Raw genomic sequence first — 23,009 nt, 5'->3', positions numbered from 1 at the left:
CATACTCCATACTCCAAGATGCCACTAGTGTATACTTACAAATTAGGTTGACATACTTTTTTTTTTAACTCTCTTTTCAAAATCATAAATGTAATGAAATTTGGTTTTGCTCTCTATTTTCAGATTCCAAACATGAAGGTGTCCTTAAAATAGGAATTATTTAATCCTGTTGTTACCATCAGTATCTTAAAGTTTTTCTATGAAGAGGCTGAAAGAGCCAGAAGATATATGAAGAACAGCAATATGTTTATGTGCCAAGATTTTTAAGCCAATCTCATTTAGTGCCCACTTTAGGGACTGTGAACTTCAGTGATTCTATAGCTGGGCAAGATCACTGTGATGATGGAAGCTGACCAGGCCAAAACTTTCCCAAAGCTTAACTGAGCCCACTGTAGTGCAATTTGCAAAATAATGGAACCTGATTTCAGCCATGGGATTTTTACAATCTTTGGCAACCAGATTATAGAGCCTGGTAATAGTAATTAACTACAAAACAACTAATTAAGCCTTTAATCATCTCTTGAATAAGCTAAATGAACTGAGCTCCTATGGTCTCAGTCCATAGCACATTTGTCAGTTCTTTGATGAGTCCTGTGACTCTTCTCTGAACCTACTGCAAATTATCAATATGTGTACAACTAAAAAAAGCAAAATGAAGGAAAAAGTTTAGAATTAGCTTACAAATATGGATCTTTTTTTCCTACGTTTACTCAAAAGCCCTGTGTTTAACTATTCTGTATCACACTTGTTTTCAACTTTTTTGTGTTTTTCTGTTTTCAACTGTGAGTTCTGGCTGTGGTTCTCCCTAGTAATTCAATAAAATAAAACATAACCTGGAAATGAACAACAGGCCCTTTATAGAGAAATGGTATTCTGCAGACACTTGGTTGTAAACCTATCAATATTTACTGCTTTTACCCTCAGGTTAGGACTAAATTAACTTGTTATCACCCCTCTGCATTACAGAACTGGGGAACAAAAAAATTAAGTATACAGATCTCTTCTTGGTAAGAGGACCATTTCGAAACATTGACAGGCTCCAAACAAGTTTATTATGTCCATGTGCAAGGAAAATGCTAATAACAAACCATATTTCTGCAGTTGGAATACATTTAAATGATTAAAAAATGCTTTTTTCTCTGCAGCTGCATAAAGTGACAATTTTGGATGGTCTGGATTACACAAAGTAGAAACAGGAATCATCACAGAACTCTATCTTCCCCATCTCTACAGAAAATCCCTGTATGAGAAGCCAAACCAAGATGTAGCAAGCCCTTTGACTTTGGCCTTTAAGTCCAGTATATAAGATGCATTCAATACATAGCAGCAGCACCCATCACATACCTGAGGGTTCTTTAGTTCTACTGTTCTCACTAACTACTCAGGATAATTTCCTCCTCCAGAAAAGCACAGTTGCCTGACCTCTATATTCCCTCTTTTTCTTTTTCCTCCTTAGCAATTCTGGAATGAATTAATTTCTAGACAGGCTTGATTAAATAAATATTACCACTTGAACAAAAAAAGTCATTTGGTATCTTTACAAGCTTTAAGCATTTTCCAAGTCTTTTAAAAATATCCTGCAGTAATCATTTCACAACCTTTCAAATACTCTCTAGGAAGATTTATTTTTCATCCCTAGCTTAAGACTTTATTGTAGGAGTTTTGGCTTCTCAGGATCCTCAAGTCAGAATCCTAACTTTGAAAAGGAGCTGCCACATCCTCTGCTTCTGTCACCAGACCAACTTATCTGAACTAATTTGCCTTATTACACAATATCCTTGCATGAATTACAACAATTGCTAGCCTGGAATGCATTAAGAGGAAAGCATTTAATGTCCTTTTAGATGTCTTTTAGTATAGTTAAAACACAGAAGAGAAACCAGATAATGAGATTAGGCAGTTTCCTACAGACCAATGACAAATATACTGTAGATGTTAGGAAACTTCGGTGCTTTCCTTCTTGAGTTTTCTTTTATTATTGGCTTGAGAAAAATAAATAGATAGGTGCTGCACAAGCACTGCAAAAATACAAATTCCTGCTGTCTGATTAAAGGGAAGTGGCAAAAGGAAAATGAGTAAATGTATATCTGAGTTTGTTTACATTCCAAATTTCTAGATCCAAGTCCATCACTTCTAATACCTCATGTTGCTGTTTGCTAGTACAATGTGTTATCCAGCACTTACATCAAATAGGGGAGTAGAAATTATTCCTTCTAAATATTATCTGCAAACTCACAGCAGAGTTTTTGTACCGAGCCAGAATAACACATATACTGCTACAAATATTCTTAGAAATTTATGATTAGATTTATGAAAGCATAAATCTAATAAAGTACTCCCTTCCACCTATCCTGTATCTTTCAAAGACAATTCTAGATCTCAGCGAAGATAGAATAAAACTGGTGACAATGTAAGCTCTGTTCAAATAATTTGAAGATTCTGGAAAATAATTCACTAGAGTAAACATATTCTGCCATAGTCTATGGCAGAACTCCTGCAAGCCTCATGTGCAAATCATTAACCTCATTAAACTGATAAATTTCTACAAAATAAAAGATATTATATAACTGTCATACTTAAAACATTCTTCCATAGAAAATTTCAGTATTATTGCCAACTGGAAAACACAGATAATACACAGTTAATCAACAGCTTCATTTTTAAGCAAGGGTGTGCTTTTGTTTGGCCAGTGGAATGACGAAATAAAGCAGCCTTTTCTTACCCTTATTGTACATATTGGTGGGTACTTGGACATCACTCAGACTGATGTTCACAGGCAAGTTGTTGAAGTGGTCGTTTGGCACCAGAATGAACTCCTTCCCCAGCTCCAGATAGTTTCCTTCTTCGTCTCGTTCATTTATGAGCACAGCATTGAAGTATTCATACTGCAACAGAAACCCACATTCTCTATTCAGAACGCACATTCAGCATAAAAATGAGGTTTGAACAGTTTAATGCATCTGTCAATCCACTGATTAACATCTGCAGCTAGAAGAGTAGAACAAGAAATTTTTATCCTTTCTCAGTTTCCCTCTATACTCTTCATACAGGTACATTTATGAAAACAGATTTGTCAATACATCTCAAGAAAACCCCAGATTGTTTCAGTTCTCTGGCTGCCCTGAAAATACTACGGACAGTCCAAGAAAATCTCTAATCATAAACAATATATGTACTATTTTTAATACAAGGCTTTCTAAATTTAAATATTTTTCAGGATGATTACTTAATTATGATCTCTGTTTACCTTATTTCCACCAGATCAAGAGCTGCTGTCAGTGTTGAACTTAGTCCCTGACAAACTAAAAGTGTTTTTACTTCACAGGAGTATTAACTACAGCTGTATATGTGTACTCAATGTGTACAGACTGACATCTCCTAAAATTATTTGCTTTATACTGAATTTTAGAAATGCACATCATAGCTGGCCTTGTAAATCATGTGTACTTTAATATGGACATATAAACTTAACAGTGACTTATTCTGAACAAGGAATTGTTGTCTGCCTGTTAAAGATTCCTGAAAACTATTTGGCCTATTATGTACAGAAGTATAACCAGATAAGCAAAAGCAATTTAGATGAAATTATTGATATCTTTATGACCTAGTTTAACCAGAAATTTTACTAAGCCTTGAAAGCAGCAAACAGTACAGACTACTTTTTAACCTCTTAAATACCTTAACCATTGGCAACAATTTGTGATGTGCTTCCTAACTGGAGAAGGCCAAAGTTTAGTGCTTTTGAAGAATCACATTAATTTGAGTCCATGCCCTAATATCCATTTGAGAGTAAATGCATATAATATTTAATCATAAATCTAAGTTTATTTGAGGATAAATTATTCTGTGCTGAAATATGCAGCAATATACTGTTCTTCTTGAACTGAACTTAAGGTACATATCATGGAATCATTTCTACAGAAATTCATGTACAGACTCAGTAATTTCAAGATGTAAATTTTATTTGCCCAAGGCTTTTATAATACTTTTTTTAAAATGGACAAATTTCAAATAAGGATGTCAGGATACTTGAAATCAGCTCTCAAAAAGCATTATTTAATTTTATTCAGTGTAGGCAACCTCTTTCATCAAGTTCTGTAACTGGCAAGGCTAGCCAACCACTAAAATCTGCTATAGTAAAAAAAAAAAAAAATAAGAAAGAAACCACTTATTTTATAATAACAGATATTTAGGACTGATTGTTTCTTCAGTTGATTTAGTATTCATTGATTTATTAGTCTGAGTCTGTATTTTCTCTTCTCAAATCTACCAGTGTATACACAATAATATGATTTATTTTGGGGTTTTTTTAAAAGCAAATTGTAGCATGAAGTAGTCCTTATGCTATTGCAGATTATTAATATTTTCCTGTTTACTTTGGGGGTTTATTCTGTTTGATCTGGGTGGGGGGTGGTGTTGGCTTTGGCTTGTTGAGGGGTTTTTTGCAAGTGAGAAGCCTACACAAATAGGACATTTAAGACAGTCCTGCAAGTTGTAAGGACTGAACATCAGGTAATGCATGCAGCTCAAAAATACTACTGAAAAAGATGAGCATTTAAGCAGAGCTGTTATACAATGGCTTCTTTTGGGCTCTTCCTTTCCAAGGAAATTATTTAGTGTGACAGCTGAAAGGTGATAGAAAGAATATTAAAAATTGAAGAAAAAATATTAAAGTAAATCCATCTGGCATTCTGACACTGCATTTGAGATAAAGCCCAAGGGAAAGAGGATAAAGTCCTGTTTGCTGACAACACAAATACTCTACCTGAGCTCTTAGAGAAAATGACTTCAATTTAATCTTGTCAATGGAGGTCAGTCTTTGATATAACCTTAACTAGGTGAGTTCTGAGTGCAGACAATGTAACACACCAGACAGTTATTAGTCTAATAAATAACAAGATAATTATCCAGGTTAGGAGCAGACTCAGCTCTACGGTGACTTGTCCAACAGAAGAGTTTACTCCAACCTTACCTAGAGACCTGCAGGTGAATGAGGAAATCTCCTTCATGCCAGCTGTTATATGAATCATTAGAATTAAAAATCAACTTTTAGACCTTTGTGCATTTAGATTTGCTCAAGTAAATACATTGGGGTTGGTTTTTTTGCTTGTAAATTTCTTCGCAGTATCTGCATCATTCTGCATGTTTGATCTGACATTTTGAAAGCCCACACTGTATCATAATAATAAGACAAGGTAAATAGGAATCTCAGTTTTCAGTTTTATTCCTGTAAAGTTTTCCTAGTGCAAGCCAGTATAATGGGATCAGTGCCCAGAAGAACAAGCACTGGACCATTCTGCCCCAGCAGGGAGCTGACCATATTTAAGACACCCCAAATAATCCTTTTGCTGACAGTCTGCAGAACTCTGGGCTGCTCTGCCAAACCCTGTAAGCACAGGAGACAGAGTCCTATGGGGCTGTTACAGAACTGATCACAAAATTGCTTTACAGCATCATTCACGCTGACAGGCAAAAGCAAGTTTGTTTCAGAACAAAAGATACCTTCAGCCACAATTAAAAAAGATGTGTTGTGTGATTAGTTAGATGTAAAAGATGAATGTTAATCATGACAAAAATTAATTTATTCAAAATATGTAACAGAAAAATCGCGGAAGTGTAAAAGTTTGTGGCCTGCGATGAGAACCACAGGGATAGGTAGGCTGGAGGTGAGAACTGATCTGCAAGGTAAGAAGGAAACTTCTTCAAAGTTCTCTGTTCCAGCTTAACCATCTATTTTGGCATAATGTCTCAGCTAAACAATCACCTTGATAACAATAGATACTTGTCTGAAACAAACTTCAGTAATTTAGATGCAGTTTTGATAAGTACTGCACACATCTCGCATAATTCCCATGTGGTACAAGACCGATACTGCCTTTTACATTTATCATTCTGTAAATAGATATCCAGTGATGCCTAAATATTTTTAGCAAGTATTTGTTAACACTGTAAACAGAATATTTATTTACACATAAATGTTTGTTATTCAACTTTAAAGATACATTATAATGCAAACTGCCTTTGCAACTTGGAGAGTATTTGGCACATAAGAATAAACAAGTATTAGTTTTTATCATTATATTTTAAAATTAAGTATTTTGGTTTTTAACAGCATGAAAGAATGCAAGCCACAATTTTAGTTTGCTATATTTTTTTTCTAAACTATAAAAATTATTTTTACCGAGACAGCAAAAGAAGTCTCATTCACAGAGCAATGAGGACCAGAAAGGTGTCAATGGGAGTGATTTGTACTAATGAGCCAGCATTAGAGCAATATTTGGATTACACTGATAATTCTTAACTGCTCAAGAACCATTTTCATTGTTTCCGTAACTTTGCAGCTCATCTAAAGAGAAAGTTAAATGTGTCTGAAAGATGAAATTAAGGAAAGTTTATGGCATTTGCATTGAGCCTCAAAATGCTAGAGCATCAGAGAAAATTAATTAGTAGCAAATAACATGGAAAATTAAGTGGAAAGAAAACCTACTATGGAATAGCACAGAAGGTTAGAAATGCACAATATTTGAAACATCTATGACAGTTGCAGCAAAATAGCTATTATCATCAGAGTTTAAACAAAAAAGACAAAAAGTTTATTTCTGAAGACTGATAAATAAGAGACATCTCTAAGGAGAACAGAAAGGTTCATGGTATGTGAAAAGCACAATGAGGAAAGTTATCTACTCTGAAGGAGGCTGTCCCACTAAGAATACATTAGAGACAGAGGTCCCCATTCTGGTACTCAAATTAAAGGGGCAAACATCTGAATGCATACCTGTTTCTAAGGCTCAAACAAATCTCTTCTGGCAGTTGTCCAGTAAGGAGAATCTATGTTTTCAAGCATATGATTAAAGCTCTTGTATTCAATAACTTGTTCTATTTAGCAAGTATAAAAGGTCAAAAAAGCAAAGTTCACATTTCAATAAAAACTTTTGAATTTTAAAAAGCTTTTATGTTTGAGAAAGCAGCATCTTGTTCTAAGAGATTATAATTTCCAATTATTCTCTGAAGATTCCTCCTTGCTCCTCTGTAGGAACATCCAGCACTTTTCCCCCCTCTTTTTTATGTCTTTATTCAGCAGCAAGGCTCAAAAAACACCTTGGATTTGAAAAGTTGTCATCAGTCCTGCTTTAATTATGGAAGTAGTACAAAAACATTACTTGCATCCTTGAAAAAACAACTGATCTGTTTTCTACACAATCAAATTAAGATGACCTTCCCCCAGGCTATACATTCCTTCCCAATATGATTACCCTATTAAAATTGCCATAAAAGAGTGTAAATAAGTAATATTTTATTATAGTATAAAATCTATTATAGCAGAAAATTGAAAAGACATCAAGCTCTCAGATTTGTAAGGATTAACTGATTCACTAAATGTAAAAAGTTATTATGATGGCTATTCTACATCATCCATTAAAAAACATCACTTTAGGTTACAAGTTTCAGATGAAGCCTCCTTTTCCTTTACAGATAAATAACTTCAAAACTATTTACTTTTACATGCAAAAGCTCTTAAGAGTCTCTTCTTTGTCACAAGACTGAACAAAAACTCTTTGGACAGTAAGATTTAGTAAATAAAACAAGGAAGGAGAAAACACTTATGTTACAGGCTTTTAGTTTGATATTTTGGTCACCTTGACAAGCCTTACTGGATATCTATCATTTTTGTTAGGTCTAGAAGAACAAATATTCAGAGCATTCATTTTCATACACATAAGAAACCTCCAAGGAATGCTTTCTGCTAAAGACCAAAACAAATCCCTACTCTGGTGACATCAGAATTTTTCCCTTCTCCCAGTGTGTGTAAGTTAAAAAGATTCCAGTTGCATACTAAGTGAGTTCCGAGCCAGAGATCATGATCCTAGAGACGCAGCAAACCATGGAATAAATTTAATGAAAATTTCTAGAGCGACGTTAAACAAGACTTTCATGACTTAAGGGAATCATCTTGCAACCAGAGCACAATAATTGTAGAGTCTGTGCATTTGTGGAGGTTGAGCATTTCAAACACACAAAATGACCCTCAGTCCCCAGAGAGCCTATGGTCCAGTCAATGAACAGGCAAAGCCTGCAGCCCAGTTACTGTCAAGCACTGGGAAAGGGTGAAAGGGCAAAAATCCCCAACCTGGCAAATCTATCCCTATGGTAGTGTGGCCCTTTGCTGAGGTTTATCATCTCTTGCAGACACTGCTGTGTGAGCAGGACAGGAACACTTTGGGGCTGGGGCAGCCCCTTCTCAGCTCCCTCCTGCTCTTCCACTTGGGCCCCCCACAGGCAGAGCTCCCTGGGCTCTGTGTTCAGCTGAGGATGCTGAATTCCCATTCCTGATGGACACGGACACGGACACGGGCTCTACACTTACTCCTTCCAGTTCAGAAACAGACTGATAGAAGTGGCTCAATTTCCTTTCTAATAAACATGAGAGGTTTGTTGGGCTTTATCTAAACAATACTTTGGAAGCAGCAGCAATTAGCCTAAAACTTGTCCCTCCCAAAGGACAAACTGTACAAGATCAAAGAAAACAAGGGAAGACTAACAGGTACATCTGAGGGCTTAAGGATGTTAAAACATTTTTGAACACACTTGTATCAAGTTTGTAATTACTTCCATCCTGCAGCAGGGTTGATCCTCCCTTTTCAAACTAGGAAAACCAAGATAAAGCATTACACAGTAAGCCATGTTTTGATTCATAATATTTTCAGAGCATTGAAAACCTTCACTATGTCTCATTTTATTTTTAGGTTAGAAGTAGTATTGCACTGATATAGGTGTGGCCTATATACAAATGCAGGATACTTAGAGCAAAACACATGCCAACAGGTTGTCAGGATGTCTTCTAAATTCCACTAACTCAAAAAACCCAAACCAGTTTTATGGGGCTGATCTTTTTAAACAAATTATACCATATGTCTATCATCACAGATGCAAAAAAACTGCAAGATTTTAATTCATTTTAATACCATTTTTATTACTAGCTAGAACCACAGGATTTCTTCATTTCTCTTGAAAGCCCTACAGCTAATACCAAGCTAATGAACAAGCAGGATCAACAACTTCTGCAAAATAATTCTTTAAAAGAGAAGAGCAAAATGCCAGACTTGCTTTAAAATCAATGCACTAATATATATATATAATAAAATGTATTTTGTTTTTCATTTCACCATGAGGTAACCAGTAAACGGTTTTCAATATAGTACATTAAAAAAACTCCACCCATACTGTTTAAAACGTGCTATAGAGATAGAAAAGCAAACTATTTCACAAACAGACAAGATAAAAACTTTTAAAGTTAAATCAGCGTTGTTCTGTGTGTATTCAGCTCATCTGACACATTCAGGTTGATGACAACCTCAAGGCTGCTTCTAATTATCGGTGGAGACGTTATGTGACTTCTCTGTGCCTTTCTGCAATCATATGCCCTAAGTGCCTCATTCCTACTTCCAAGCAGGAAGAAAAAAATATTTCTCGAGCTCTGCATCTTCTCTGTCTCCCATGAGAAGCAACTTTAACCCAGACTCTTCAGTCTAAAGCATGCATATATCGCTGCTCTGTGCTCAGTGAGGGCTGCGCAGCCTCCCCAGCACGACACGCTCAGGGACAGGCCAGCCTATATATAACCTTGTGCTGGGCTGGGGGTTAATAGCTGTTCCCAAAAATACAGAAAGCAACAAGCAGTTCCTATCCAGCAGTCAACATCTGAACACTAACCGTGGCCCTGAATGGTGAATTAAACATGTACTTTACCAGATTTATTTTTTTCAGACCAACAGGGGATAATCAAAATAATTAAAGAGTGAAGAACTAGAACAGAACAGAATTTCATGGTGCTCACTACAATCCCATCTTTGTTGAGTTACTTCCAACCACCCACCAACACACAGGAGGTTAAATTAATGTTATTGACTACAAAAAGGAAAGCGGAACACGTGCAACATTATTGAACTTATTTGGGGGTAAAGTGAGAGATGAGATGTTGAGCAACCGAACATATACAAATCCTCTTCAAATGATTAATGACTCTCTCAAGCAATATAGAAATTTGGTCAGCTAAGCCCACAGTTGAAATAACAAAATCATGATGATGAGTTAATTTAATAAAAGAAAAACATGTCTCTAGAGTAAAAGAGAGAAGAACAATGGCATCTATTTTATTCATAAAATAAGTCTGAAGTGTTTAAAACATCTCACAGAGTATACTTCTCTGATTCTTTACAATTTTGCTTTGTACTGATTGTACGAATAAAGTTTAAAAAAGACACAAAGAAAATACTTTTTCATGTCACACACTAAGTTTTTTCTTGATTCCATTCAGCAAGAGTGAGTCCTAGATATGGAAATTCAGAATCCACATAAACCAGCTGAAGCAGGTTTACATCAAATATGAGTTTTTATTTGCCCTAGGACTGAGCTGGGAGACAAGGGAGGTTGGAAAGAGGGGCAAGTTAAGAACCTGGATATTGAAAAATATCTGTGTGGGTAAAATGAACATCTGTACACTATTCCCATCCTGAATTTGTGTGAATAAGTGAGTGGTAGAGCCCAAGAGTTAAGTTTGTGGAATACAAAAACAGTCTCTTTTATGCTTTCAACTTCTAACCATTTTTCACACCAAGCAAAGACAGGCCAACAATGATAAATATAACAGCAGCAATAGAAGAACACATTACATAAACTGAACTTGTCAGAGCAACATCATGAAGCTATCTGGAGTCTGGACAACTATTTCTTCACTATATTAAATTCTCAGATACTCACAGAACAATTTACTGGGACTCTCACTGAGCTGTAGACTGTGTTGCTATCAGAATCCTACACACATCTTCAATGTTATAGTCAACAGAGAAATGACTGAGATTTTCAGAAACACTACCACCATTTCCATATTCCAGTTCTAGCTCCTATGGCAATTGTATCTATTCTAAATTAAAATGGATAAACGCTTTTAGAAAAGCTGATCAGGCAAATGAAGTCAACCAGAAGCAAGTTTCTAGTTTGAAATCCATCTGGGGGATGGGATAACTGGTAGTTTTATGAATCATTTACCCCACAATCCAGCTTGCTGCTCTGTCTTGTTTAAATCATTAGAAGTTTAGGTTCAAGAAGCAGGAGAGATAACATCTCCCAAAGACTCTGAAGAATTCAAGAAACATTCATAGGATGGGCTTTGCATGAAACATCTGCTGAGAGCTAAGGAAGCCCCCAGCAGACAGTGGCAGCCCAGACTGGGTACATCTTGTATTTATGCATTTCCCTCAGCTCAGCAGGAAAGATCACACACAGGGGCCTCTCAGCCATCTAAACAGTTTAAAAAAACATTTTTTAGCTCTCTCTAATTACTCTCTCTAAACATCCTAATTTCCTATTTCACTGCTCCTTCCTGTCTCTCTGGTAAAGGATAAATTGAAATAACAAGAGAAAATACAGTATCATTCAGTCACAAATGAGTCTGAAATGCTCATCTAACAAAAAACATGAAGAAGCCCTCATTCCTACCAGATGTTTATCTGAGATCCTGCATCTTTTGTTACCAGAACATCATCTGAAAAATTACATTTTTAAGGACAAATAGCATTTTTTCTTAATTGTTTCTTCTTAATGGAAAAGATCATATACTGATATACAAATTCCACTGCATTTGTCCACACTGAAAGAGAAGAGCTGAACATATATATAAAATATTATATAAATTTGTTGTTTGTGACAGGAAAATCCTCCATTGCCTTTAAATATTTATTGTAGAAATAAAGATTAGTGCTAATATAATATACTCCCTTATAAAAAGATGTATCAGTTTTGAATATGTTGGCTCTGAGCTTATTGCCACAGCTAAAACAATATTCATAAAATATAAACATATTTACTGTTTGTAATGGCTATTTTCATGGATAATTACTATGTTTAATGTCTTTTACTTCCATGCTTGCTTCATTTTAAGTCTGTAACAAAATGTACCTGCATTGCCAATAGCCTTTTCCAGGTCATAAGCCATCTATAACCACTGCAGTTCAGTGTCATCTTGAACAAAAGGCTTAGCCAACAGGAAAAGGTATATGGAATAATGAGAAATTTGTGAAGCTGACCCAGAGGTTATTAATTCAGGCTTCCTGGACATAAGTTTACTGCACAGATGACTTACTCTGTGTAGATTCCAAGGGAGAAATTACAGTAGATATTGTTACAAAAGCCTCCAACTGCCAGGAAAAAAAGATCCTCCCTCCTAAATAAGGTGCCATAAAAGCACTTCATTAAGCAACAGCTTGTCATTAGCTATTTTATTGAAATAATATAAGGCATGACTGGACCACACAGGGGTCTGAACAACAATACATACAACGTATCATGGAGAAACCCTGAAATGCAACACACATCTCAGCCATTTACTGATCTGTAGTTTAAACAAACATTTAGAGACCTAAAGCAGACTCATAAACTTTAGTGACAAAAATATTTTCAAAGACAGAAGGGCTTATTCTAATGGATACCATTCAAAATGCCTAATGTAACACACATCATTCTGAAACAGAAATACGCCATGAATAAATCCTCAGCAAACATTCTGGTACTCAGAGCACAAATATGAGCTTAGCTTTACCTGAGCTATATGCTGACACTGAAAATTTGCAGGGTTTGTTTATAGTAAAGCTGATTGGAAATAATGAAATGTCATCCCTGAAATATCTCTAATTCCCAATCCGAATATTACTGTATTTAGAAAGAATTTTACAACAGGAAGACTTATTATTAATACAAGATTATTTTCCAATCAGAAAAATGTCTCTACTTATATATATCCTGTACTTTAACTGCTTTACAAATGACTTGCATATTTGTCAGCATCTTGGGTTCAGTTAGACAGTGACAAGCCATAAATACTTGAAGGAAATGAGACACATTCGATTAAAAAAAGCTTCTCATCTCTGCGACAGCTATGCAGAGACTTTGATGTGAATGGTGGGTGCTGCAGCTGAAAACAATAGCTGTCCATTTATCTTGGAGCATACACAGGACTAAGAAGTTAATCTGATACAATACTACTTTTATGTACAGAAGAATTAGGAGGGTTTGTGTCTGCACATTTTAATACCCACTCCCCAAATCCTGTGTATGACAGTGCCAGAGAAGGTGAAGTAAGTCTGGTTTTTAGTGCTTCTCCGCAGCAGTTGTTCTGGCAGAGTTCAGCTCCCAGGCACGCCTGTGAGCAGTGGCCAAAGAGCAAATCACCTGCCTGGTCTGCACTAAGGACACCTCAGAAAGAGATCAGAGACCTGAGAGTTCATGACCCACAAATCCAATACATTTTCTTGTGCTCCCAGCTCCAAGGATCAGTGCACAACAATGGCATTGTCCAGACAAAGTTCAAATGCTAAGTTGGGGTTTCTCCTACCTGAGCCTCACAGTAATCACTGAAAGGCTCAGTCAGGGAAATACTAACAAATAGCAAAAGAGAAAAGAGCCCTGAAAATACAACCAGCTTTACAGTTCTCCATGGAAAGCAGCAAGGAAAGATTAGTTCACCAATGTCTTTCCCAATTAGCCCTGATATTACTGTTTCTCAAATCTTTAGAGTATTTCCAAAGACAGCCTTTGTACGCCTGATCACACTAGGCAGATCTGCTGAAGTGCTGCATGATGACAGGTGAGGAGCTTCACCCTCTGTATTTGTATCCTATTAATTCTTTGTTTGTTTCTATTTTTCTTAAATTTACTTTATAATAAATGAATGCAGAGGAAACTGAAACAGTAAATGTAACTATCACCAGGCTACCAGAAGTTAAAAATTGAGCAAATCAGATAAAAATGAGACTTCTTATTTTACACCAGCCTCATTGGAGTCTTACTAATTGTGTCTCTGCTATTAACTGCAATTTAGTAGGTTAATGAAGATGGGAAACTTTAATCTTGTTTCTGAAACTCAAAATTTTTCCTCCCACTTCAATTTTTCTTGCCCCCAAAAGCAAATTCTTTTACTTCAAATCATAATATCAAGCTTATCTACATATTTCTACAACAAAATCTTGCTGAAACTTAATCAATTTTTCATTAGATACTGTTCTTTAATCACTTCGTTTAAAGTTCAGGAAGAAAAACCAAAACTTAGAATTATGTGTATCTCATGAGAGAGATCAGTCTTGATTCCTGAGCTGCAAGATAGGAATTATCCCATTTGTCATACCTGCAGAACTGAAACTGCCTGATGAAAAATCCCCACAGCATTACCTGCCCCTCAGAGCATCACTGGTACTTCTGTGCCCTCAGATGCTCTGTCTGATGTATCCCACCTGAAGGACACAGAGCAGCACTGCAGAGCCCCTGCCCGAGCTCCCCACAGACCACACTGACACAGAACAGCTCAAACTCCCCATTCCTGAGCACAGCACCTGCACCTCCTGATCACACTTCAGCTCCCCAATGTGCTCCTTTTGGATGAAACCTTCCCACAGCAGCTTACATAACACTGTCTAACTCCAGACAAGAGCAACCCTAGCAACATGAAGAATTTAACTCTCAGATGTACCTCCTGAAATAATTTCACCTCTGCAGTCAGGCCATGCTTCTATTTTCAACAGCAGCAAAATAAGTACACCAGCCTGTAACTCAAAAAGCTTGGAGAAAACTTTTCATTTCACCCAAGGGTTACAGGCCAAATAATCAGAGCATCATTAATTCAGAATGATTTCCTAACATGCTGTTAGTATGTATGAATTTGTCCCACTTGCGTGGATCCAGATCTTTTAGCACCCTAGAATAGCTAAAAACACCCAGCCTTACATTCTACATTTTCTATCAAGCCAATAGCTGAAGCATCACCGTGAGTCAAAGAGGTTGAGTAGCTGGGGACAATCATGTGTTGAAATTATAAACGTCAAAAGGCTGTGATTCACTGAAATCAAGCGCCTGTGTTTAATTTATTTATATTAAGCTTCCACATTTCTGAGACATGGTTTCACCCAACTGCTTCCCTAGGAGTGAAAATCACCATCAAAGTACAGAAGAGTAAATCTGCAGAACATAACTGGGTTTGAATATGACGCACAGCAAATAGTTGCAAAAGCACAAATAGGGATTCATTGTTAGAGCTGCTCCAGTCTTGGAAACATCTCCACATTTTTCCACAGTTTATGCAGGAATTCAGTATGTTGCAAGTATATAATTAGTATTAGATGTGATTAATTCATAGTGTGGGAAAATACAGAAAGAACTGAAATAGAGCTCTGTGAATGTCCTTTCTCTCCACCCAAACTGCAATCAAGCATATGCCTACTTGACTCTCTGAACATACTGCCAGAACCCAATTTCGGGAGCTGGCAGTTTTCTCCTCTGGCTGTAATATTGAATGTTTCATTTTTCACTGTCACACTATTTACCATGCACATATTTTAGTCATATCATTTCACAGTATGGTTCTGGGGCTGGTTGGCTCACAGCTTCTTCGTACCTATTTTCCTTCATTCTCTTTTCTTTCTCTCAAGAGTGTTCACCAACTCTTGCTTGTCTATATTTGTAAAATAAAAACAAGCTATTATCAGTCCTTTGAAAGGCACATAATACAGACTTCTAGGAAAAAAATCTGCAGGTTTCATCGGCATGGTTTGACAAGAATGAGTTTTGATTTCTACTCTGGCTCACTCTGCATTTTGCACTCAGCTATGCATCAGGATCAGAGCTTCCAAGTTTACTTGTAATGCTGAAAACATGAAACACAAACCATTTTAGAGTTTGATACACAACAATAAATCAATCCTTAGACTACTGCCATGAGGCTCGAATTTGCTTGAGGAGTTCTGTGAACCTTAGCAAAAATCTCATGGAAATTTAGCTTTTAATGATAGCTGAAGTCCATCAGTGCTTGGCATGGTTCCACAAGTTCTAACATAAGGTTTGGAAAGCGCTGGCAAGCACAATCCTTCACTGGTGTTTACTCACCTGCAATCAGCAAGAATAAGACATTCCTAATGTATGCTCAGTTTCTGAATTTGGTGTGTATTTCACCATGCTAAAATTAAATTTAAGTGAAAGCAAGATGACAGAGGAAAAAAGTGATTTAGGGAATAAAGCATGGGAAAAGGAATTATTACTTTAGTTATTCTCTGCCCAAAATTCCACATGCCTCCCAAAAAGATAAGTGAAAGGGAAAAAATAAATGCCTGGGTGACTTAAATATTTAATTCTCATTCTCAAATCTTACATTGGCTTTAAATTTGGTGTGACTTCTGCTGTGATTATGTACAACTAAGCTGTACAGCACAAGCCAGGGCAGCAACTCTCTAAATGCAGAGGCTGAAACAAGTGAGCTGGAAGCTGTATTACCTTGCCTACACTGTACTGTGCCCAAATTAATTAGAATTATTATGAGGAGAGCCTTTGACCTTGGAGTCAGCCTTATCCTACACAGATCACCTGCTATCAAAACCCCAGCCAGCAACTTCCTCACGGCCCTGGGGGTGAACACACAGACCAGCACCTTACAGCACCACAAAGGATGTCAGAGAAAAACTGGATTTGGGTTTTTCTGATCATTTTACTCAACAGTAAGTTACAAGGCTTGCATTAAACTGTCCTGAGCTACCCATTTCTTACTGTGATTTATTAAAAAAAAAAAGTATTACATACCTTGAAAACAGAAAAAAACATGAATAAACAAATTATATTATAAATGACATAACACTAAAAGTTCTCATAACACATTCCTCATTCTAATCATAACTTCCTACTCTGATAATAACTATCATCACATTGACTTTAATATAAATTCTCCCTAATTCTTTTCTATCAAGGTTATCATTTTTGTCAGCTGAAAATCATGTAGTTCATTGGTTATATCCGTAAGTTCATTGATTATTATATTGTTATTCTGTAGTAACTATTTTTCAACGAGGTTCCACATATGAAGGGGTGTAAAAACTGAAAATAAAATCTCTCTCTTAACTACACTTTATATTTTTAGTCCATATTTATCTGGCATTTATTGGTCTCCAAGTTATATACCTACACTAATGGGGGAATAAACCTCCTTGTCCCAATATTTACTCAAAAAAAAAAAAAAAAAAATGTCATGTACTCTCTCTTCTCTTAAATTCAGTGGTTTTGTACTTTTTCAGCTTTATTTATAAAAGGTTATGCTTACTGCAAATTCTGTCCTGGAACAGACTTTATTAGATTAAAACTAATTTCCTTCAAAATGTCTGCCCTTCTTCATCTGAGGAAAACATCCTGACTTAATATTGGAAGAGAGGGGAAAAAGCCCTGGTTAATTAGGGGGAAAAACAGGCACTGAGCCCCCAGCATCATTACAACAGACATCCTCATCCCTGTATGGCAGAATCTGCTCCCCACGAGCTGTGTCCGAGGTTTCCCACAAGGAACCCCTGTGCTGGCCTGGCCCCTGCTGCAGATCCTGCAGGCAGCTCATCCTGCTCCCAGGCCCAGCCTGTGCCTGCACTTCTCCAGACTGCAAGAAATATTGCAGGAGTTGGGATGCAACTTCAGGATTGGAAGAGTTGCCCCTTCTCCTTTGTGGTTACCCCAAAGTTGGAATGAGCAAGGTCATTTATTGCCAGACAAGACATTCCCTGACACTGGCAACTTGCCCACATCAGGGTAAGGAGACATCACCTGAAGATCACCACAGAGGTGTACTGTACTGGATGCTTTATTTCTAGCAAATGTAAGAGGTGTGGTGTCCTTGTGCTCCAGCTGCTGGAAGAGGTGAGGATGGACACTGTGGGGAGCAGGGCTCCCATGGGAGATGGACACTTCTCGGGAAGCACAAGGGGTGAGATGGATGTGGTGTGAGGGAGCTGCTGTGGGGTCAGAGGATGTGTCAGTCCCAGGAGCTGCTGATCCTGCAGATGGTGGCTCTTGAGCAAAACTGGCATCTGCAAACCCTTGAAATGGAGCACTCCAAGCAAGAGCATGGAATTACTCTTGACAAAGAGAACTTCCAGCCATTGTCCCTTGAGAAGAAGGAAACTCAACACTTCCTCCCATTTCTGAGAGCCAGTATAGCTCTGTGAGGGATTTATACTGTCCAGATACACCACATGAGGACATGCTTTGGAAAAGCTGATACAGACCCTCTTTTCACCACCACCACTTAAATATTCATAGGAAAGGGAAGTAATGGGGAGCTTAATGGGAAGAGATTACAAAGGAAATATCTGACAGTAGAGGAGAGCAGAACTACAGAGTGACCTTTAATAAATAACTGCTACGGTCCCAGGCGAGTTAATAAAATTACAGAGTAGTTTAACCACATCCCTAAACTTGCCCTTCAACAATTGCATGGTCAAGACATTGTATACAAACAGAGAGGTCAGCCTTTGCTAATGACCACAAAAAGCTTCCTCAGCACAGCAGTGCAGACAGGCTGTAGTTACAGACTCAGGCGCTGAGTCACGGACTATACCCTTCCCTACATGTGTAAGGCATTAAGTGTTCATCACAGAAACTTAAATAAATTAAATCATTCCATTGCAAATGACAAAAAGGGAACTTTCAAGTTGCACAGTTATTATTCAGAGATATGGAAGCAATAAAGTTAAGGTTCCACAGGCAACCTCAGCTCTGGACTTTGGTCTGCATGTAGTGTGGTTGGTTAATTCCATAAACCACTAATAGTTTTGGGTTTTTTCTTAAAAATAACAGAATAATAGTTTTCATTGGCATACAGTCTATAAACTCTCAATAAAGGTAGCTCTTCTATATTTAAATTATCCAGTCTCCTTTTTACTGACATATTTCTATGCACTAACATCTTTTCCCTCTATTCTCACATTTTGATGTCCCAAAATCACATTTCTCTCCATGGAGCTCCACCAACAACCCTCACCTCTAAGAAACTAGGCAGGGTACAAAAGGTTTTCTCCCTGGTCTATCCCTCTGCATTTTTGTGTTAATTCACAGCATTTCAAATGTGCAAGAAAAACCTCAGATAAATCTAAATCTAACTTAATTGAAGGTGCAGGAGATCTTTATATGCGTACAATCTTCCATCATTATTTAGCCATGTTATTCGCAAGCTTTTGCAGGTTACCTATAAAATCTATACTGTCTATCTTTCAAGCAAGTGACTTCATCAGCTCTGGCTGCCATGCAGGTAGCTTGCAGTATATAGAATTCATCTTATATATTCATTAAAAACTGAAAAAGAACATTTGATTATGTGTGGAAAACAGTAAATCACAAGATCTACATCAAATTCACACAAACAAGAGAAAACCTTCAGTCTTGCCAGAAAAAAAATTGAAGGTTTCTGTTGTGTGGATAGAACATCACAATTTTGTTATGCTGAAGGTTGTAGGGATTACTTTCTTTTTAATTTTATTTATTTATTAATTTTTTTTTTTTTCCTCTATTGTCTTAAATAACCTGAACATTTTTACACTTATTCTTCCTCAGCTACCTGGCTAAGAATATCCTGAAAACTGGGGAATCTACAGTCAGGCAACTCGCTTGGAAATACCATGACAAATGTAGTCAAAAGGTCATCAGTGGCAAAATCTGAATACATAGCAAGTTCAAGAGCTTCCTACTGTATCTGGTATAGAAAAAAAAAAAAAATGCAAAGGTGAAGTTTTTTGGAAAACTTTTTTTAAAAATTAGATTTAGAGGTTCTTACACCGTAAGTGGCTATGAAAACAATCAAACATAAATGAATACTTTTGTCAGAATTTTGTGAATCACACCCAAACAGAAAAATGAGATAGAGCACAACGCAGCTATGCAAGAGTCCAGCAACAAAAAATATAGTCTAGAGATAGCTTTGAAATATTTATAAATAAGTGTAGCATTACAGCAGAGGGAAGGAAAACTATAAACAATAGGGTCATATTGTAAGTTTAATTAAGAAAAAAATAAAAGGCAAAATATCTGAAATATCAAAGGAACATCTTTAAAGGGACTTTGGCAGTGGGAGGACACAGTTGGGTTTTTTAAACAACCATAAATATTCTCGGACTTGTACTGGGATGAGACAAGAGTGGCATCTAGTGGCTCCCAGTGTTACGGTGCCTCTCCCCATTGAAGAGCTGGGATACTGCCCAGATCTGCCTCTCTGCAGTGTTCATTCCAACCCTCTGGGCTGGAACTGAGGATCTGGTGAGCCCTTGATAGCAAAAATGGGGAACAGGGACGTGGGGAGGTTAACAAGTAAAGGAACAAAGTAAAGAGATTTTATTCTCGGTTAATCTGTGCTTTGTTAGGAACTTTGTTTAGGAGCAAGTAGATGGGATTTTTGCTTTAATCTGGCAGGAATAAATTTTACACTCTTTAAGAAAATATTCAATAAAGCTATAGGACTAATACTGGTTTGCTCTTCAGGTGTGCTTGTTTACTTACACCTGACTTCCAACCATAAGGCAAATTAACAGAGCATGTTCATACCTTGCATACACATTTGGCCATACTTTCCAAAATCTACTTAATACTCATGAGTTACATATTTTTAACATTAAAATATAGAAAAGTGTTCCCCAACTGAAAATTTTGGAAGTTCCTTATGAGAGTAGACAGTGCATTTGCAGGAAAGTATTTCCAGAGAATCATTCAGATCCCCTGGGGGAGGATCACTTGTCTAGGAAAAGGGTACAGTATTATGGCATTAGGGAGACTTGATGAGTTTTTGATCCAGGTTCCATTTTAATTACGTATTATTAATCATTTTGCAGTTGGAAAAATCCACCATTGTCTATGTATAACTAATTAGGAACTCATGTTTCTTAAATTAAAGAAATGTGTAGAGGCTTTTTTGCAATGTGGGGTTGAGCTGAGAATACATTGCACTAGAGCATAAATTTTCCTTCACAGTGCAAAAACTGTTCCTCTTCAACACAAATATACAGGAAATTAAATTGTGTGTTATATTCCAAAACTGCTGTGAGACACTACAAACATCTAAATATCATCACTGAAAAGGCCATTTAAGTAACTTCATCTGCTTTGCATTTGCCATTCTTATCTCTTTGAAACGGTTTTCTGATAGTAAAAATAATTTCTCTATTAATCCATGCACAGAGTAACCACACAAGCATAAGTATATATTAATTGATATTACTGTTTATGACTTGGATGGCAATGACTGAACGTTACAAATGCTGCTATTACTATCAGCAGAACAGCATTCAAGGAGGATTTGAATTGCAATCAGTGTCAGACACAAAGCCATTAAACTAATATTTAACTATATTAAGCAGAATCCAAGTGTTGAACGTTAATACATATATATAGAGTGATGTAATTTAAAGCGTTATAAAATGTATGTTAGCAGAAAAAGATCTGTGTGTGTGGCAAGACATTGTGTTCAAGCTCAACTTTCCAAAGTGTCTATTTACTTCAGAAATTACTTTCTTTTTTTTAGTTTTCAGAATTTGAAGTGAAATTTAAAGCTAAAATTTCAGTTTTGAAACTGAAATACAAAATTATTTCAAATTTTTAGAAAGTGTTTTGATTCTGCCAAACACTGACATTCACCAAGTTCAAACAACAGTTTTTTGCCTCCTTTTTTCCCCCTGCATTTTGGTTAAGAACAGTCACTGACTTAGTATGATGAATGCTATGAGAAAGCTTAGATTTAAATTCCTGGAAAATAAAGGATTTTGATAATATAGCTGCTGACTTGCAATACAATAAATGAGATTTGTTGGCACAACTTGCCAGAGTTGCAAGCTTTAAGCACCATCCTCTTCCCAGTAAAGAAAATTAAAAGTCAAGGCAAAACAAAGCCTAAGTTAATGCCTTATCTGACTACACTGTGTGATTCTATCCAGTGCTTTGAACATATATCACCAATTTTACATCATTATAATGTTCTAGCCATTATATTTTCCATATTCTATGATTATTGAGAAGAAAACAGTCCTATGGCTTTTTGCAGCGTCTGCAAAATGCAACATTTAAATTAGGTTTTCAAAATTTGTTTTTCCCACGTAGGCCATTTCTGTGTTCTGGATCAGTCACCAGAACTTCCCTGTGACCCTTCTGTTAGGACAGGCTGAATATCCAGGGGTTACAGCCCCAGCTAAGCGGGAGCAGAACTGCACCTTTGATTTCTGTGAGCAAAGAGCAGGAGTGTGAGCCACAGATCGGGACTCGGGTGTGCTCGCTGCCCTTACACATCCACATACATCACACACAGCCATGCAAAGCAATCCCTGCTCTCGAGTCTTCCACCTAAGCACAAGGAAGGAGATTTATACTGTCAGGGGACATCCATAAATAATTAGGTAATACCAATCCAGAAGATAAGCAACACCTTCAGATCATCAACCACTTTATTCGCCATCGAGGGTTTGCAGGGGTGGGAGCAGGAGGGAGAAGCAGTGGATCACTTGTAGAAAAAGAAGAGAATGTAATTAGCGAAGCATTGCAAATGTAAGAACAGCCAAGTCCCATCTGTAATCGCCCACGGAACCCAGAGACAGTGATTGCAGCGCTCCCCAGCAGCGCTGTCCCTTGCCAAGCAGCGAGCTGGGGGAGCTGACCCTCTGCAGGTTTGTACAGCACCTGCCCTGGACGTGTGAATGGCCACTGTTCCTGAAGTTCTGGAGACATGGTTTTAGTTAATGCAGGACATTTTAACTGGCAAAATGTTACTAAATCTACTGTATATCAATATACATTCTGGTATTGCAGCAGTTACAGTTCAGCGTGTAGGGTAACAATAATGGAAAACAGAACTTGCCATTATGTATCATTAAAGTATAATCAATTACAGGAATCTGTTAGTGCTTTCCTTCAGAGACTCAATCACAAGGAAACACAATCTACTTAAATGTGCAGATAACAAACGGAAATGATTTTTAAAACAAGGTGACTGGGTTGAAAACATTTTTAAAGATAAACTTTAACAGATTTCCTGACCTCATTTTATTAATGCAAAAGTCAAAATAGACAAAAGTGCTGGCTTTATATTCCAAGAATGGAATATGAAAGCTCATATTAAATCTGGGCCTGGAGCATGCATTTTCCAGCCAACGTGCAAGATTGCATTTGCTGTATTCATCATTATA

At 36.9% G+C, this 23,009-nt stretch overlaps 1 protein-coding gene across 1 annotated transcript in view; it reads right to left on the bottom strand.

The window, feature by feature from the left end:
• The window catches only part of CACNA2D3 (calcium voltage-gated channel auxiliary subunit alpha2delta 3), a 387,704-nt gene that overhangs the window by 227,886 nt on the left and 136,809 nt on the right, over nucleotides 1-23,009 (bottom strand). The window contains exon 5 of the mRNA XM_088061797.1: nucleotides 2,723-2,885. Coding sequence (XP_087917923.1) covers nucleotides 2,723-2,885 — 163 coding nt within the window. The remainder of the gene's footprint in view (nucleotides 1-2,722; nucleotides 2,886-23,009) is intronic.

The sequence above is a fragment of the Pseudopodoces humilis genome, chromosome 13, assembly GCF_049639895.1.
Source record: "Pseudopodoces humilis isolate 2021_Gansu_Grassland_sample_001 chromosome 13, ASM4963989v1, whole genome shotgun sequence".
Classification (NCBI taxonomy): Eukaryota; Metazoa; Chordata; class Aves; order Passeriformes; family Paridae; genus Pseudopodoces; species Pseudopodoces humilis.
This window is presented reverse-complemented; position numbering and strand designations above follow the sequence as displayed.